Source organism: Geotrypetes seraphini, chromosome 17 (assembly GCF_902459505.1).
Source record: "Geotrypetes seraphini chromosome 17, aGeoSer1.1, whole genome shotgun sequence".
Lineage (NCBI taxonomy): Eukaryota > Metazoa > Chordata > Amphibia > Gymnophiona > Dermophiidae > Geotrypetes > Geotrypetes seraphini.
In genome coordinates, this window is record NC_047100.1 from 48,727,490 (window position 1) to 48,746,830 (window position 19,341).

Sequence of the window (19,341 nt, forward strand, 5' to 3'; positions counted from 1 at the left end):
ATAAAGGAGGGATACTCGGATGTTACGGCGATACAAGGTGTTGCAGTGTGGCGCCATCGCTTTGCGCCGGGAGGAAGCTTGGGGGGAAAAATCTTGGAAAATTAAGATTTTGCGTTCATCATAGATAAAATCCACCCCCTTACGATAGTGAGCCAGGATCCTTTCCTTAACCGCAAAATTAAGGAACCGGGCGAGCACAGGACGCGGCCGCGTCTCATCGTCCTTCCTTTGGCCCACGCGGTGCGCCCGCTCGATTTGAATAGACATGCTCGGATCCGTAGGGTCCAAAATCTTTAGCAGCCAGCTCTCTAGGCACTTGTGGAGATCCACGTCTCGGATAGAAGCGGGAAAACCGATGAAACGCAGATTCTTTCTCCTCCCTCGGTTTTCGTGATCATCCACGCGGTCCATCAGGGTTTTGTTAGTGGACTCCAGGGTGCGCAGCCGTTCCTCAAAGTTAGCAGCCTGATCCTCCTGGCGTGCCACACGATCTTCTACACGCTGCAAGCGACCCGCATGAGAATCTAGACTTTCTTTGATATCCTCCATAAATGTATGTATTTTGGCAAGCTTGTCCTCCATCACCAAGGTTAGGGATCGGGTGAGTTCCTGCACTGCGGCCTCTTGTAGTGTAAACATTGGAACCTCGTGGCCTTCCGCCATCTTCGGCTCCTGCTGTTTCACTCTGTCCCGAACACCCCGCTGTGTTTTAGCGGTCATCGCACGTACAAGCACTCCAAAGAATCGTGCCACCAAGTCAGCAGAGCAAAGGGCACAAAGATATAGCGTAGAAAGCAAAAAAGAATCTGAATTTACGGAGGGTATTGTGCAGATTTATATCGGCATGGCCCGGAGCTGTGGAGAGACACGTCCGTTCAAGCGCCCGGCATCACGTAACCCCCGAGCCTGTGATTGTTAATGTCCTGGTGGCCCTGACGCAGGCAAACAGACACTAGTGACAAAAGACTCCAATAGTGAAGACTACCAGTAAAAAGATAAGTTTTGTGGTCTACACTTTTTCAAATTTTGGCAAACATATGCACAGTATTTCTTAAAAGTTTTTTGAAAAATAAGTGAAGTGTGTGGTGAAGGGTTCAAACTAGCTTTATTGAAACATTTTTAAAAAAGCAATATTGGCCAATGATTGGAGCAGGAGCATTACAACTACGTGGATTATCTCAGCTTGGGATTTACTGCTGTGCGTAGGCTCCGATTCTGAGGCCATAGCCTATAAACTGTGTTGGGCTAATAATACTGATGTGTATTGTGTATCCTTATCAAAATCAAGGATGTGACTGCTTTCAAGGCTGGTTTTACAAATAATGGCGCTACCAATCTTTTCTGTGGATGTGACCCCATGATTGTAGCCAAATAAAGCGGTGTGCAGGTGCAGAATAATGATGTGTTGTGTGACCCAATTTGGGGTCCAGATACCTAGATTGAGAAGCTCCGATATATAAGCTAGACAACCTGCAGGTTAGGGCCTCACGCTTCACTTGAATGGAAAACTATTAAACCTAATTAATTGAGGGGCCTACTAAATGTTACAGCTTAGGGCCGCAATATGTATAAATTCAGCCCTGAGTGCTCCCTATCAAAGAGAGCAAAAGAAACACTCGTAAGTCAGGGAAGTGATTGCTTCTTATCAGGGATATTTAAAAAGGCACTCACCAGTCAGGGATGTCACTACTTCCTATCAAAGAGACATAGTTCACTGCAGGGTTTCGCACAGCACAGACTTTGTACAACCCTGGAAATTTGCCGATCAGGTGGCAACACAAGAAGCCTCCATGTGACCCACCAAACAGAGCCAATCTTGTAGAATCTAGAGGCTCTGTCTTCAGCACCTGTTCCACACAGTACTATGAGAGAGAGAGAACCCAGTAAACTATTCTGATCATCGAGTTACTAAATTTGGATAGACTGATTTATTTAGAAAATTTCTAACCCGCTCAAACCTAAGCAATTTACAAAATACAAACATATTCATCAACCAACATACAAACAGATAAAACAAAATTCCAGTATACTCATAAAAATATCACTGCCCATTCAATTAAAAGCCTTCATGAACAGAGTTGCTTTCAATATCTTCTTAAATTTCAGAGTATCAGAAACTAATCTTAATGGTCCTGTCAAATCGTTCCATAATAATACTGCAGCTATTGAAATTACAGATGCTTTTTTATTTTCATAATGCGTATGTAAAAACTCATCTGTTGATAAGGAAAAGTGTGGCGCAGTGGTTAAAGCTACAGCCTCATCACCCTGAGGTTGTAGGTTCAAACCCACGCTGCTCCTTGTGACCCTGGGCAAGTCACTTAATCCACCGGGACAGACAGGGAAAAATGCTTGAGTACCTGAATAAATTCATGTAAACCATTCTGAGCTCTCCTGGGAGAACGGTATAGAAAATTGAATAAATAAAAATAAATAAATAATCACATCACTCCCTCTGACCTTATAGATCTAAGAGGCTGGTAAAGTGTCATCACTTATGTCAAATACCAAGGAATCTTATAATGGATCATTTTAAAGATCAACATAAGGATTTTAAAAACTCAAAAGTAGAGCGACAGTAATTGTTACTGTGGTAATTACCATGGTAATGGGGGAGCCCGAAGCAATTTGCCTAGTGTTACTGCCGTGGGAATGGAAACTGCTGTCATGGTAAAACTGCAGCAATGGGGACTCAGGGTGGCCCTCCCATGTCCTACCTTTTAACATCCCTGATGTTTTAGGGGTCTCTTCAGGGGCAGGAAATATATGGATGAAGGGGTTATGATTGAAGCGGCCTTACAATCCGCGGTCCCAAGTTCAATACCCTCACAGAAGATTCACCAGGAAGTAGAATCAAATAACAAGCACAGCCAGAAGTGATTGTATAAAGAATATATATTGCGTCTGTCTACCAAGGAGGACACTGCATCAATGCCCGAAACAGGGAAAGTATTCAAGGGAGGAATTGAGGAAAGCCTCACCACAGTGAATGTGGACTTGGACATGATATACTATCAGATCGACAAACTAAGAAGTGACAAATCCCCTGGACCAGATGGAATTCACCCGACAGTACTAACGGAACTTAAGGTAGAAATCGGAGAACTATTACAATTCCTAGCTAATTTGTCCATTAGAACCGGGCAAATACCAAATGACTGGAAAATAGCAAATGTAATCCCAATCTTCAAAAAAGGATCGAGAGGGGAACCAGGCAACTATAGACCTGTGAGTCTTATGTCGGTGCCTGGGAAGATGGTTGAGACACTAATCAAGGATAGCATATTGCAACACCTGGAAAACAGCCAGTCAACATGGCTTCAGGAAGGGGAAGTCATGTTTGACGAATTTACTTCAATTTTTTGAGAAGGTGAACAAACAAATCGATAGTGGAGACCCAGTAGATATAATATACTTGGACTTCCAGAAAGCGTTCAACAAGGTTCCACACGCTAGGCTTCTGAGGAAACTACAAAGCCAAGGAATAGAAGGGGATATACTAAAATGGATAGGCAAATGGCTGGAGAATAGATTGCAGAGGGTAAGCTTAAATGGGAAGTTCTCGGACTGGGAAAAGGTGACAAGCGGTGTGCCCCAGGGCTCGGTTCTTGGGCCCATCTTATTCAATATCTTCATAAATGACCTGGAAGAAGATACAACAAGTAATGTAATCAAGTTTGCAGATGACACTAAACTATGTCGGACAGTTGGGTCACACATGGACAGCGAAGAACTCCAGAGAGATTTAAACCAGCTAGAGAAGTGGGCGGAAAAGTGGCAGATGAAGTTTAATATAGAAAAATGCAAAGTGATGCACCTGGGCAGGAAAAATAAGGAACATGAATATAAAATGTTAGGTGTGACATTGGGCAAGAGCGAACAAGAAAGGGACCTGGGAGTACTGATAGACAGGACCCTGAAACTGTCGGCTCAATGCGCAGCGGTGGCAAAGAAAGCAAACAGGATGTTGGGCATGATAAAGAAGGGAATCACAAGTAGATCGGCGGACATCAAAATGCCGCTTTACAGAGCAATGGTCAGACCACACTTAGAGTACTGTATTCAACACTGGTCTCCCTACCTACAGAAGGATATAACCCTGATGGAGAGGGTGCAGAGGTGAGCCACGAAGCTAGTAAAGGGTATGGAGAATTTGAGCTACAAAGAATGCCTCGAAAAACTGGGCTTGTTCTCCCTGGGGAAGAGAAGACAGCGAGGGGATATGATAGAGCCTTTTAAAATAATAAAAGCAACAAAATAGAGCAAGAAACACCGTTATTCATGTTGTCAAAAGTGACTCGGACAAGAGGTCACGGACTAAAATTGAGGGGCAACAGGCCCAGGACAAATGTCAGGAAGTTCTCTTTCACACAACGAGTGGTGGACGTTTGGAAGGCTCTCCCGGAGGAGGTTGTGATGGAGACTACCATTCTGGGATTCAAGGGCAAGTTGGATGTACACCTTACAAATCACATTGAGAGATACGGGAAAACAGGGTCTTCATCAGGGAACACTTAGCTTAGCCTCCGCGTGTGTGGGTTGCCGGAATAGATGGACCTAAGGTCTGATTCGGTGAAGGTACTTCTTATGTTCTTAAATAGGCTTACAGAAAAGCAATATTCATAAGCATTACAATTAAGGAGAGAGCAAAGCAGTTTTCCTGCTTTAAAGAGTCCAGAGGAAAAGAGAGACAGAGAAGCATGAAGTTCCAGGGAGAGCCAGAGAGAGAGAGAGAGAGAGAGAGAAAGGGGGATGGGGGGTGATGGTCTAAGCTTTGGGTTCCAGAAATAGAGAGAAGGGGGGTTGATGTTGAGAGGGGGCTTTTTATAACAAATAGAATCTATTGAAGTTAAGTATCCCCATCCTTAATAAACTGTCTGAAACAATGTTAGTTTCATTGACCAGGAAGGTGAGTGAGGTGTACTAGACTGGAGAAAAATAGACTGGAGTCAAATGTAATTTCCAGTATGCCTCTGACAATAGTTTCTGATTAGTTATCTGTGCACCTAGACCCATTTACATCCTAAGCTGTCTATTTTAAGCACCAGACATTAACACATCTTCTTAACACCTCTTTGCACCTGTTAGTTGCAAGTTCGTTTGTTACCTTTTAAACACTGATTTAATTAAGACTGTCTGCAATGACATTCCCTAAGGTCAGACATGAATGATATGATCTCCCATAGGCCTTTGCTGACACTGGTTAGGGCAACCAAAATGCTGATTGCTAGCAATGCTAGGCTGACAGGAAAGAACTCAACTCTTTCCTGCTCCTGCTGCCAAAATAAAACTCTTTTGAGCTTTGATGGTGGCTAAGATGGCTGCCAAGACTTCATGTGGCAGTCTTGCAAGACTTTGCAAAGTCTCATGAGGCTGCTGTATGAAGTCTCAACAGCCATCTTGAAACTCTTCGAGTAGCGGTGGCAGCTATTGCGGCAGGGCCAGAGAGTTGTGTTGTAGGTTGATGTTAAGGATTGCCTGTATAGGTTTCAAGGTTCCTGGAAACGACGGAGAAAAGCACTCTTTTACAGAGCTGTGGTAGTGATGCTGTCACAGTAAACGCAGTGAAGCCCTTCACTTCCTATGGGCTTAAGTGGGTTTACTGCAGCAGCATCGCTACTGTGGCTTTGTAAAAGGGGCCCTAAGTTATTTGCATATGATATTCTGAGGGCTATACTTGATATGTTTGCAATTATGTCTGTTTGGTTCACAAGAAAAAAAAATTCACTTCTTGCTTTACTGTCGCAATTGTGTGAACTAAATAAGAACTAAAGTTTTTGGGAGAGCTGGACCAAAATATCACTAGTATTGAGCTGATGTTTGGTTTTCTATGTGCAATGTAGGACCTAGCATGCCTCACAAGTTGTACTTTTATTGATGTTCTTTCAATCAAAATAAAAGTTAGAACGCCCTGCAATGCCTTAGGCCCATAAAACTGCACAAAATAATCCTTCTGTTTTGAGCAGGGAGATGCATAGAAGAAAATTAAGACTGCGGAGATGGTGAGGGGACGGGGATAAAAAATGTGGGGATGGTGAGGGGACGGGGAGACAGGACAGGGATAAATCTTTGTCCCTGTGTCAAGCTCTACTCAAAAGCTAGGTAGGTAGGTTCAACACCCCTGGAGCATCCAATTGATGTGGAAATCTAGACCCCCTTGTATCTTAGCCTACAAAGTAGAGGTTTAATCTCTGGCCTGAAACCCAGTAACTGAAATATAAAATAAAACCATAATGAATAGGAAAAAGCCTTCACTATCCTCAGAACTATTAAGTGTCTGAGCCTCTGAAAAGAGACTTCAAATTTCATATTCTAACACTTGATGCATTGTGGAACCTGCAGTATTGATTTCCAAATGACACAAACCCAGAGGCTGGGTCATTTACCAACTCTGTACTTGAGGAACTTTTCTCAGGAGGAAAAGGAAGTAGAATTAAAGCAGGAAGGAATTCCAACCTGCACATCCTGAACATCCTGCTCTCCGACTCTGCCAATGAGAGACTCAATGCTATTCTGCCCAAATCCAGTGGATCCTCTGTAATTCACTGTGGAGACAAACTCACATTAAAAGGACTGTTGCATGCAGCTATGACTATCCAAACATCTGCCAGTACAGCCACAGATATCAAAACATTCGGGGCATTCGGAGAAACTGAAGGGAGATAGGTTCAAAACAAATGCAAGGAAGTTTTTTTTCACCCAAAGGGTCGTGGACACTTGGAATGAGCTACCGGAGGAAGTGATCAGGCAGAGTACGGTACAGGGATTCAAACAGGGATTGGACGGATTCCTGAGGGATAAAGGGATCGTGGGATACTGAGAGAGGTGCTGGGATGTAACACAGGTATAGAAAGCTAACCAGGTAATAAGTATAGAAACCCAACAGGTCGTGCATGTGCAAGACCGGAGGGTTAGGACTACGATGGGAAGATAGGACTTCAATGAGAAACCAAGGTGGCAAGGGAGCCCCTTCTGGTGATTCAGACAGGTCGTGACCTGTTTGGTCCGCCGCAGGAGCGGACTGCCGGGCAGGATGGACCTATGGTCTGACCCGGCGGAGGCACTGCTTATGTTCTTATGTTCTAACACCTATCTCAAAATCTTGTTGACCTTCTTTCTGATCAGATTTCAGCTTGTTGTGCAATATTACAATCATCTGATATCCTTGGGCCAAACAGTCCTGGAGGTACAAACTGCGGCTTGTTCTGATAGCTCTATCTGCATTTTACTCTTTCAGTCATAGTGAGACACAGCAATAGCCAACTAGTAAGCTGGGGGTAGGGCAGATGTGAGAATGAGGTGCATTGATCTGGGTACAGTTAGGGTTGCCATATGTTCTCCTTACTTTCATTGCTTTCAGTGGTAGTAAAACCCAGATGTCTCAATCTATCCTCCCTTTTTCTGGAGCCATATGGTAACCCTAGGTACAGTAGAAAAGAGAACTGAAATGTTGGCTCACAAAAGAGTCACATATATCACCAATACTCACCCATTAGAACAGCAAAGCCAAGCTGGCAAAAGACAGCTGCAAATAATTGCCATGAGGCATCAAAGCTGGAGTGTGGACCTCCTGCAAAGGAACATACAGAATTGAGAAAGGTCTGAGAAAGCGAGAGATGATGATAGACTTATTGTAGGGGTAGGAGGAAGAACCCATCCAGGAATTGTGCATAAGGGATGGGAACCAATACAAGGCCTCTGTATGTGTGTGGGGGGGGGGGAAGGATAGAAGGAACAGTACTGTAGGTATTTAGGTAGATGGAATCCAGCATAAAGTAAGTGTGTGTATGGTTCTTGCAAATTTAATGTCAATAAATAGAAAATACAATTCCCTTTTCTACCTTTGTTATTTTTCTAATCGTGTTGGTCCCAGTCTCTGGTGTCTGCTTTCCTCTATCTTCTATTAACTCTTTTGCCAGGATCTTTATATCCATTTAGCATTTCTCTTGTCTCCATGTTCACCATCCATCTTCCCTCTGGGTCGCTATCTACTCTCTCCACTATTTCCTCTGTGTCCCTGCTCCTCCCACAATGTTAAGCATTCCCCTTCTCTATGTTTGCATTCTTGCCCTGTCCAGCATCACCCTTCTTTGTTCCTATCTCCCCTCAATGTGTCTATCATCATCTTTTGTGTCCCTGTCTCCCCCAGGTCCAGCATTTCTCCCTCTCTTCCCTTTCTCCTACTCTTCTCCCCAGGATTTCATTAAATGTCCATATCTCTATCCTTCTCAACCAGTGGGTACAGTATCTCTCCTTCTTCCTCTTTCCCCTGCAGATCCCAGCATATTTTCCTAACTTCCCTCCCTTCCCATGCAGGTCCAGTATCTTTCCCCATAGGTCCTGTACCATCTTGCTCTCTCCTCTTGTGGTTATGGCATCTATCTCCTTTCCCTTGCCTTCCCCTCCCATGGTTCGGCATTTCTAACTCAATTGCCTTCTTCTATCCCCTTGGTTCAGCACTTCACTCCTCTCCCCTCCCCCTTGTTTTGGCATCTCTCACTCATTTCAACCCCTCTCTTTCCCTGGGGTCCTTTAAACTTGCCTTCAATTGCTGGGCCATGTAGCAACAGCAGCTTTGAAAACAGGCTACCTGTGACCAGTCCACGGGAGGTGGGGGGGCGCGGTGTTCCCTCTTCTAGTCCCATCCTTCAGAAAACAGGAAGTAGAATCAGAGGAGATGGATACAGCAGAATGAAGGCCCCACAGATTGGTCAAAGGCAACCTGTTTTCAGTGTTGCTATCAAGGGCAAATTTAAAGAACCTGGGGGGACAGGGGACATGCATACAGGCCAGGTCACAGCATTTGAGGTGTAACACACAAATTCAAGCTCCTTCTCCAGCTCATATGCTTAAGTGCCATGATCTCACATATTACTGTACTAGATCGTTGGCTGGAACAAGGAGCCCTGTTCAGTTTCCATTCTCAAACTAGCATCTTCTCTCCCTCATGTTCCCATGGTCCTTCAAACTTGCTTGTAGTGCTGCAGAGCCACCAGTTCTGTGGCAGCTGCCAGCTTTCTTCTGTCATGTCCTGCCTCCTCTGATGCTACTTCCAGTTTCTAGGGGTGGGGCAAGGCAGAGAAAGGATGCCAGGCCAGCAGGAGTCAGCATCATTTCAGCAGAAGCAAGTTTGAAGGACCATGGGGGCACAAGCAGAGAAAGTGAGAGATGCCAGACTGTGGGAGGAAAGGGAGGAGAGGAAGAGATGTCAGGATGGTGGTGCTAGTGGGGTGGGGGGTGCAGGAGAAGGGGGAGAAACAGGTGAGGAGAGAGAAATAGATGCCAGAATGGTGAAGGCATAGGGAGGGGAGGAGAAAATGCCAAGATTAGGGAGGGGATAGAGATGCTAGGACCAGAGAGAAGGGGCAAGTGCTGTACCCCTAAGGGGGAGAAAGGAACACTTGCTGGACCCTTAGGGAGGGGAGCAAGAGGAAGGGAAGAAAGTTGCTGGCTGGTGGGAGGATGGGGGTGTGGAGACAGAAGGGAGGGAGAGATGCCAGTATGTGTGTGGGGGAGGGGATAGAGATACAGAATAATTTTTTTTATTTACAACATTTATGTCACTTATACCAAAGGCCTTACAATAAAACACACAATCAATAATCACAAACACCCCATCTAAAACTTCACAGGAGCCTATTGATAACAAAATTGCATCTTACTATTCAAAAATATCAGTACTGCCCAGCACATTCCAAAGAGCCTATTGCCCAAGAAAGTCATGAGCAAGAAAAAGCAGTCTTGTACTGTTGGATAGTAGAAGAATAAGGTAAAAAAGAGAGAGGGGAGATGATGGTAGCAGTTTTCTGTGTCATGCTGCGTCTGTGTAGAAAGAACCGACATTTCAGCCATCATGCTGTGGTTTTCTTCAGGATATGCTGAGAGATCTGCAGTGTGTCTTTATATACAGTATAGTGGGTCCATTGACCTGATTGAGAACAGGGCAGTCTGTGGGTCAAGAAATTTGAATTTTGGGGAGGAAAGTTTGTTGGGCTGACTTGATTGAGAACAGGGAAGTCTGTTGGTTGTGAATTTGAATTTTGGCGGGAAAGTTTGTGGGCTTAATTTTTAAAAAAATTCTGGAGAGTCTGCGGTCCCACTGTTAAATTCTGTCAGCCTCTTTTCTTTCATACAATGATGTCCATCCAGAAGGTACACAGACTGCAATCGAGTGATCACATACATGTTGATACATCTGTTTTAACTCCTTCCCAGATAAGTCCTTCTCCTAGTCATCACCCACCAATACCCCTGTCTCACTTGCTCCTCCAAAGGTAATATGCCTCACACGCTCCTTTGCTGATTGTCTCTTAGATACACCACCTGCACCCGGAAATTCACAATTCCTTCCTTGCACCAGTAATCTGTCTCATGCATTTGTGTGCTGGAAAATCTCCCAGAAAGTGACTGACCATGGGGACTAACAATGAGAGGAAACAGTCTTCCTTCCAGGGAATGGCATGGCAGCAGCAGGAGACTCTCACAGGTAAGCCCATCTGTGGACGACAGAGAGTGGCATTAATAAACTGAGCAGGTTAAAAATGTTCCAGGGTTAGGATTTTTTGCACGATAGGTGGCTTATTACATGACACACAGAATTAAAACAATACAGTGTCTCATTTCTTAAACTTACATAACAAAATAGGCAAAATATATCAGTGGTATAAGAAAATACTGCAAGTATCACAAGGCAGTTGAGTGATGAAAAAAACATAACCCCCACGATCTCATAAGCAAAAAAGCAGATGAGTAGAATGATGAAAAGTGATTTCAATGTGCAGGTAATTCAGTGCCCAAAATATAGTATGGTTATCGGAGACAGGAGAATGTGAATCACCAAAAGAAAGATACAAGTATAGGACCCCTGAGGTTGTGGGTTCGAACCCACGCTGCTCCTCGTGACCCCGGGCAAGTCACTTCATCCCCCCATTGCCCCAGGTACATTAGGTAGACAGACAGGGGAAAATGCTTTACTACCTGAATAAATTAATGTAAACTGTTCTGAGCTGCCCTGGGAGAGCAGTATAGGAAATTAAATAAATAAATAGATCTCAACTCTATTAAAGTGAGAGGAAGAATAACAGCAGGCAGCGACTCTTAGAACCTCCCATACTTTAGCCCAGAGATCGCCCTCCCCACCAAAAATAAAAGGCTAAGTCAGTCAGCATTATAGACATAAATCCTGGATATCTGTTCCCAAAGCATTCAAAACATCTTTTGCCTTTTAAAGCACCGGCTTCTAAAACAAGATTATGTAAAGCTGCCCTCCAGTGCCAAAAGGATGGGGAGCTAGCAGAGAGCAAATACTGCAACACACAACCAGCCGGGGAAGGGAGATTATGTAAATGAGCCCCCAAATTAAGACAGGACAAAGCCAGAAAGCATATGAAAATACATGATCAGCCATCTCATATTTGGATACCAGGCCTGCAGAATAAGTTTGAATTTTAAAAAATAAGCTCAGGCTATTGTACGAAATGGACATTCCCTATAATAGGCATAGAAAATGACATGGGGAAAAAAAATCTGTCCCCGTCATTGCCCCACTGTACCTTTCACTGCCCCGTCACCACCATCCCATCACCGTCACTGCCATCCCATTCACCGCCCCGTCACCGTCCCCGCAGCATCCATACAAGCCTCAGTACTGCAATATTTAGCTTATTCCTTCCTTATAAATCACAGTTCTGGCTGCTGAACTAGAGAAAGAGATGTTTAGCTGTCAGGGCTTCGTTTATAAATTTTTATCAACAACTAATACACTACTTTATTCTAAAACAAAAAAAAAAAGAAAAATAAATAGACTTTTTTTTTCTACCTTTGTTGTCTGGTTTCTGCTTTCCTCATCTTCTCATTCAATTCCTTCCGTCCACTGTCTCTCTTCTCTCTGCGTCTTCCATTTGCTCTGTTACTGTGCCTCTCCCTTCACTCCCAACCCAATTGGTCTGGCACCCATCTTCTTCCCTCCGCTCCCCCCATAGTCTGGCATCTCTGTCTTCTTCCCTGCCAGCATCTATCCCCACTCTCTCTTCCCCATTTCCTTTCAGCGTCTTCTCCCCACTCTCTCTTCCCCATTTCCTTTCAGCGTCTTCTCCCCACTCTCTCTTCCCCATTTCTCTTCAGCGTGTTCTCCCCACTCTGTCTTCCCCATGTCCTTTCAGCGTCTGTTCCTCTCCACCCCACCTTTTCTTCCTTTCTCCCTCCCTGCCCCTTACCTTAGTGGTGCTTTCAGGCCCCCTGCAGCGAGAACACCTCTTAGCCGCTTTTGCCATGCACCTGCGCCCCCCAGAGAATAGGCCCGGTCTGACAGGCAGAAGGAGTGTTTCCTGCTTGCAGCGCACAACTGTGCCGACAAACCTCTCTGACCTTTACCTTCGTGGCCGTGATTTCTAAACTGCCTTCTTACAGTACTGGAGCATTGAAGTTGCATATGGCTTCCGGAAAGGTCGTCTCTGATGCAACTTCCGGTTGCGTCAGAGATGACCTTTATGGCAGCCACACACAGCTTCAATGCTCCGGCTGCTGTAAGAAGGCAGTTTAGAAATTGCAGCCATGAAGGTAAGGGGCAGGGAAGAAGTAGGGAGATGTTGGGACTGGGTGGCGGTGGTAGTAAGGAGAGAGGGAGCGTGATAGGTGACCATGCGCGTTCCCTCCCTTAACTGCGGGGACAAGGCCATTCACCGCTCCACAGGGTGGTGAATGGCCTTGACCCCGTAGCCACGGTGAACACAGATTTTTCCCCACCGTTTTGGCGGGTTACCTACAGCTAGCAGCGGGTAACAGCCACCATGTTATCCCCTAAATAGGCACTATAAATTAAAGCAGGCTATGAGCGATAACCACATCCTCAGCTTGGAATTCCTCTGAATAACAATTTGATCATAATGTTTCAAAGGGGTCAAGTCTCACAGAGCTCTATGTAGGGCCGATACTAAGTTCACAGAATAATAATAATCAGTTTATACACCGCAAGGCCCTAAAGTTCTATGCAATTTACAATACTAAAAAAAACAATAAAAGAAGTTGAATAGAACTAAAAAAGTTAAAAGCCAATAATTAGAGACGCTATAATGATCAAAATAGTGCATAATAAAATTTTTACACATTAGCTGCCTAAATACTTCAACAAGAGATATGTTTTTAGATGTCTCCTAAATTCCCCATAAGTGTCAGTAAGCAAAAGCAATTGTTCTAAATCCTTACCCCATAACGCTCCTTGATATGAAAAAAGATTTTGATGATGTTTTTTAAGTTTACATCCTCTAACAGGCGGAAAAACAAAATTCAGATAAGAGTTTCTCTTATGTCTGTTGATTACAAAAGAGAAAAGCGCAATTATATATTTGGGAGCTGAACCAAACAAAGCCTTAAAACAGAAGCAACTAAACTTAAACTTCACCCGCACCTTCCATTGGTAGCCAATGCAGTACTCGATAGGAGGGTGTTACATGATCGTATTTCTTCAACCTAAAAACCAGCCCAACTGCCTCATTTTGTACTATTTGCAATCGTTGCATATTCTTCTGGGAAATTGCCAAATAGGCAATATTGTAGTAATCAAGCTGGCTTTGTATAAATTGTCATCGTGACTGAAAAACTTCCCAAGATGATTGCCCAAACTTAAAGATACACCCTCCCTTTGCAAAGCATGTATATAACATATGGTTTTGTTTATTGAAAGTTTCTATATTGCTGATATAACTGGGGGAGTCAATTCAGAGCAGTTTGTATAAGTTTCTGTAAAGGTGTTACAATATACTTCTCCCTCGTTATTCGCGGGGGATACGGGCAGAGCCGGACTGTGAATGGCGAAAAACCGCAATTATCTAGCTCTGACCCACCCCCACCTCCCTGCCGCCTTCCCAGCCTTACCTGGTGGTCTAGAGGGCTTTCGGGGCAGGAGTGATCTTCCTACGCTCCTTCCCCGTGCAGATCGCCATGAGGAAATGGCTTCTGTGAGTTCCCTTAGTCTCTCAAGACTACGACGGGAACTCCCTACAGCCATTTCCTCATGGCGATCTGCATGGGGCAGGAGCGTAGGAAGATCGCTCCTGCCCCGAAAGCCCGCTAGACCACCAGGTAAGGCCGGGAAGGCGGCAGGGAGGTAAAAAATGTGTTTTTTAAAATTTTCCCCCTCCCCAGAAAAAAAATCGCGATTATGTGAAATCGCGAGTGCAGAAAGTGCGAATGGGGAGGGGGAAGTGTACAGAGTTTGCGTTTCCTGGGATGGTTTCAATACAGACGTTATTAAACCATAATCAATACATTATTAAACCTTAATCAATACTTGTGCTTTTGTAAAGGTGCTACAGTACAATTAGCATTTTCTAAGTTGGTTCTCAATAAAGACCTCTTAAACCATAATCAATCCTCTTTCTTATTTCCGCCTATAATATATAATCAATCTACCTGCTTATACATACTTGTACATGCCTAGATAAAATATATCATATATTTATTCATATTATACCTTCTTACACACACATATAAATAAATACTACTACTATTTATTATTTCTATAGCGCTGAAAGGCGTACGCAGCTCTGTACATTCTAACACACAATAGGCAGTCCCTGCTCAGAAGAGCTTACAATCTAATTTAGACAGGACATTTCAGGGTTGGGGAGATTATAGTGGGCGAGCAGTGAGGGGGAGTTAAGAGTTGAAAGCAGTTTCAAAAAAGTGGGCCTTTAGCTTGGGTTTTTTTTTTTTTTCTCCCAATTCTTTATTCATTTTCATATCTCATAACAAGTATACAATAATCATTCAATATTCATACAATTCACTTGTATAATTCATATAATATTAAATCTTATATTATCCCCCCTCCCCCCTTCCCTTCCACACATATCAACATTTTATTTGAATCTCACACATTATACCCTCCCAATCCCATATCATATTATTCTTCTTTAAAAAAAAGTGTCTAATCATTCGAATATTCAATCAATGGCCCCCAAATTTTTTAAACTTGTTATAATTTCCTTTTTGCATAGCAAGAATTCGTTCCATTTTATAAATATAACATATAGAATTCCACCAAAAAGTATAGTTAAGTCTTGTATAATCTTTCCAATTTCTAGTTATATTCTGAATGGCAACTCCTGTCATAATCATTAGTAATTTATTATTATTTGCTGAAATTTGACTCTTTGCTCTCATCATTGTTCCAAACAAAATTGTATCATATGACATAGCAACTGGATTTTCTAGAAAATAATTAATTTGAGACCAAATTGACTTCCAGAAGGCGTTAATACAAGGACAATAAAAAATTAGATGATCCAAAGTCCCTGCTTCTAGATTACAGTGCCAACATTTATTAGATCTAGAGCTATCAAACTTTTGTAAACGTACTGGGGTCAAAAGAGCTCTGTGCAACAAAAAGAACCAAGTCTGTCTCATAGATGCCGACACTGTACATCTAATTCTCCAAGACCAAATTCGTGGCCATTGAGAAGCAGAAATTTGATGCTTAATCTCAATGCTCCAAATGTCTCTGAGACCCGTTTTTTGTTTTTTATTTGTAAAACCATATATCAATTTATACCACTTAGCGGCTTGGTGACCCAAGAAATCCGCCTGGAAACACAGGACTTCCAAACTATATTGATTATCAAGAACTTTCCATTCAGGGAACCCCTCCTGAATAGCCTGCTTCAGCTGCAACCACTTAAAACTTTGTGACTTATTAAAACCATATTTATGTTGCAGCTGTGAAAAACTAAGCAGCTTACCATTTGAAATAACATCATTTAAAGTTCTTATTCCTGCAATGATCCATTGTTTCCAGAGAATTTTATGACTGCCTATTTTAATCTTGGAGTTTAGCCAAATGGATTGATTTAATGATTTAAAAATTGGAATAGGTGATAATTTAGTAACATATCTCAAAGTCTTCCAAGTATCAATCAAAATTTTATTCCCTTTGTATCTATTAGGCATTGGTATACTTAAAAGATGAACCAAATGTATAGGAAACATGAGTCGCCATTCTAAATACAACCAGTCTGGGACATTCTCCATGAGCTCTGGAAGGACCCAATACATACTCTGTCTTAAAATATAGGCTTGATGGTACCTATAAAAATTTGGAAAATTTACCCCCCCTTCCACAATTGTTTTTTGTAACTTTACTAAAGCAATTCTAGGTCTTTTCCCCAACCAAACAAATTTTGTAAGAATACCATTCAACTTTTTATAAAATGACCCCTGAAAAAAAACTGGTATCATACTCATTTGATAACAAATCACAGGCAATAACAGTTTGAACTCTCCCCCACCAAGATAAATATAAAGGATTCCATTGCTCACACATTTCCGTTACTTTCTTTAATAAAAGTTTTTCATTTTCCTTTACTGTATCCTCAATAGTACTTTTGATATTGATTCCTAAATATTTTAATCCATCTTCTTTCCAAACAAATGTAAATGAATCAAATAATCCTTTGGTACAATGTACATTAAGTGATAGCACTTCCGATTTGCTCCAATTAATCTTGTACCCAGAAAACTTTCCAAATTTTTCAATCAATTCAAGCAAACATGGAATATTAGTCTCTGGTTTCCTCAAATAAAGCAGAATATCATCCGCATAAGTGGAGAGTTTATATTCCCAACTTGAAAACAGAATTCCTTGTATCTCCTTTGCCTGATTAATAGCTATCAACAACGGTTCCAAAACAACATCAAAAAGCAAAGGAGACAAAGGACAACCTTGTCTAACCCCCCTCTGTAAACTAAATCTATCCGATAAATTATTATTAATATATAGCCTAGCACCAGGGGAGCTATACAATGTCTGAATCATTTGAATAAAACCAGTCCCCTATACCAAACCATTCTAATGCTTGATACATAAAAGACCATTCAACTCTGTCAAAGGCTTTTTCTGCATCCAAAGAAATTAAGAATGCCAGATCCTGAATATCTTTTGTTAAATTTAAAGTATGAAAAGCCAGTCTGGTATTATTGGAAGAATGTCTTCTTGCAACGAATCCTGTTTGGTGAGTATCAATAATAAAAGGGAGAGCTTTGGCCAATCTTAATGCCAAAACTTTGGCTAAAAGTTTTCCATCATAGGCCTATAGTTTGATACCAAAGTAGGATCTTTGTTTGGTTTTGGTAAGACAATAATTAATGAATCTGCCATAGTACCTGATATACAACTTTTATTCAGTTGGTATTGATATAATTTTAACAAATAGGGTAACAAAGTATTTTGAAATAATTTATAGAACTCTACCGTATATCCATCACCACCTGGAGCGGATCCAACTCTAAGAGACTTCAATGCTGTTTCTAACTCTTTTAAAGATATAGGTTCTTCTAAACTTCCTTTTATATGTTCAGGAATTTGAGGCCCCTTAAGTGAACTTAAAAATTCCAATCCATCCTTTTCTCTATCTCTGTAAGATTCAGAAGAATACAAGTCTTTATAAAAACTAAAAAATTGTTTTAGAATCTGATCAATTTTATTATGTGATTTTCCATTTTTATCTTTTATTACAACAATTTTTGTTCTTCTTTTCCTTGCTTTAAGATAATTTGCTAGCATCCTACCCGCCTTATTTGAATTTCCATAGTATTGAGTTTGTTGAGAAAATAAATCATTCCTTACAAATTTAGAGGATAACTCAATATATTTAACTTTTGCTTTTAAAAAATAATTGCAAAGTATTCCACTCCCATCTATTAATTAAATTACTTTCCAATACTTTAATTTCCTTTTCCAAATCAACAAATTGTTTCGTAAACTTTTTCCTAACGTATGCTGAATATGAAATAATATTACCTCTCATGGTTGCTTTAAACGCATCCCATAATACTTCCATATTTATATCATTAGTATCATTAATTTGGAAGAATTCAATCATTTTTATTTTAAAATCTTCAGTAAAATTTGAATCTACTACCAAAGAATTATCAAATCTCCAAACCGGCTTAGAATAATCCTTTTCACCATCCTCTAACTCAATCCATACAGCATCATGATCAGATAAGAGAATAGGATCTATAATAGCTCTTATTACATTTTTCGCTAAATTATTTGAAACAAAAATATAATCAATTCTTGAAAAAGAATTATGGGCCTTTGAACAAAAAGAGAATTCCCGATCATTAAAATGAAGAATACGCCATATATCTATTAAATCACAAGATTTTACCAAATTATCTAGCCCTAATGATTTCATAACTCTACTTGGATTTTTATCCATAATTGAATCCATTACAGCATTGAAATCTCCAGCCACCACTAAATTAGAAGCAGCCAGTGGCATTAAAATTTGTTGTAGGTTCTTAAAAAAACTCCATCTGATTCGTATTAGGAGCGTAGATGTTAAATAAGTCCAGGGTATTATTTTCCAAGCTCATTTCAATATGCACCCACCTTCCTAATGGATCCATTTCTACCATCTTAAAATCAGCTGTACATTTTTTATTAATTAAAATGGCCACTCCAGCCTTTTTCCCATTTGCTGGAGCAAAAAATACTTTTGAAATCCATCCCCCTTCCAGCTTTCTAGATTCTATTGTGGACAGATGGGTCTCTTGGATGAAATATACATCCGCCTGTTGCTTTTTAAGGAAATTTAACATTTTTTTCTTTTTAATTTGGTGATTCAGGCCATTGACATTTAAAGAGTAGAATTTAGTCTCCATCTTTCAACTCAATAAAATTCCAGCATTGACACTCCAGTTTATATAAATGAAATTGATTAGACACCATCCTTCCCATATCTTATATCATATAATATAAGAATATGATATAATATTCCCTACTACACAGATATTCTTTCCCCTTACTCTTAAATATCCCCCCTCCCCATATCCCTCCCACCCCTCCCTTCATTATGGATAAACTTGAACCACGCATAGGATATGCAACCACTTCCATTCCCCAGGCATTTATACATTGTCTCCCACATATAAATGTACTTTTTCCCATCTTATATCTTACTACCATGACATATTTTAAATATTAACATAACCATTTATTTCATTATTTTTCCATACTTTTATATATCCCAATTTCCAAAATGGTCAAATACCACCTTTACCTTTTTATCAATTCTCTTTTAAATCTTTTAAGTTCCGCCATATTCAATATTAATATTATACTTCTTAATCATAAATCCATTACTATTTACTTATTATTATGTTCATCTGTTAACCCTCAACTTATATAAGTTTTCATTTAATTCTCTTAAATTAATTCTTTTTTTTTTTTTCAAACATCCTCATAAATGAACATTTCAAAACTCTACATATTTTTATAAATCCTCCTTAAGTTCATCTCATATTCCTCCCTCCTCCCACTTTCACAGCATAATATCTATA

At 41.1% G+C, this 19,341-nt stretch overlaps 1 protein-coding gene across 11 annotated transcripts in view; it reads right to left on the minus strand.

The window, feature by feature from the left end:
• The window catches only part of LOC117351463 (acylamino-acid-releasing enzyme-like), a 162,230-nt gene that overhangs the window by 23,783 nt on the left and 119,106 nt on the right, over window positions 1-19,341 (minus strand). For 9 of the 11 annotated variants that reach the window (XM_033926764.1, XM_033926767.1, XM_033926771.1 and 6 more), the window contains 4 exons: window positions 10,413-10,496; window positions 7,490-7,570; window positions 6,457-6,545; window positions 1,672-1,862 (listed from right to left, as the gene is read on the minus strand). In XM_033926764.1, the coding sequence (XP_033782655.1) occupies window positions 1,672-1,862; window positions 6,457-6,545; window positions 7,490-7,570; window positions 10,413-10,496 (445 nt within the window). The remainder of the gene's footprint in view (window positions 1-1,671; window positions 1,863-6,456; window positions 6,546-7,489; window positions 7,571-10,412; window positions 10,497-19,341) is intronic. The other 2 variants (XM_033926772.1, XM_033926773.1) reach the window with 2 other exon arrangements.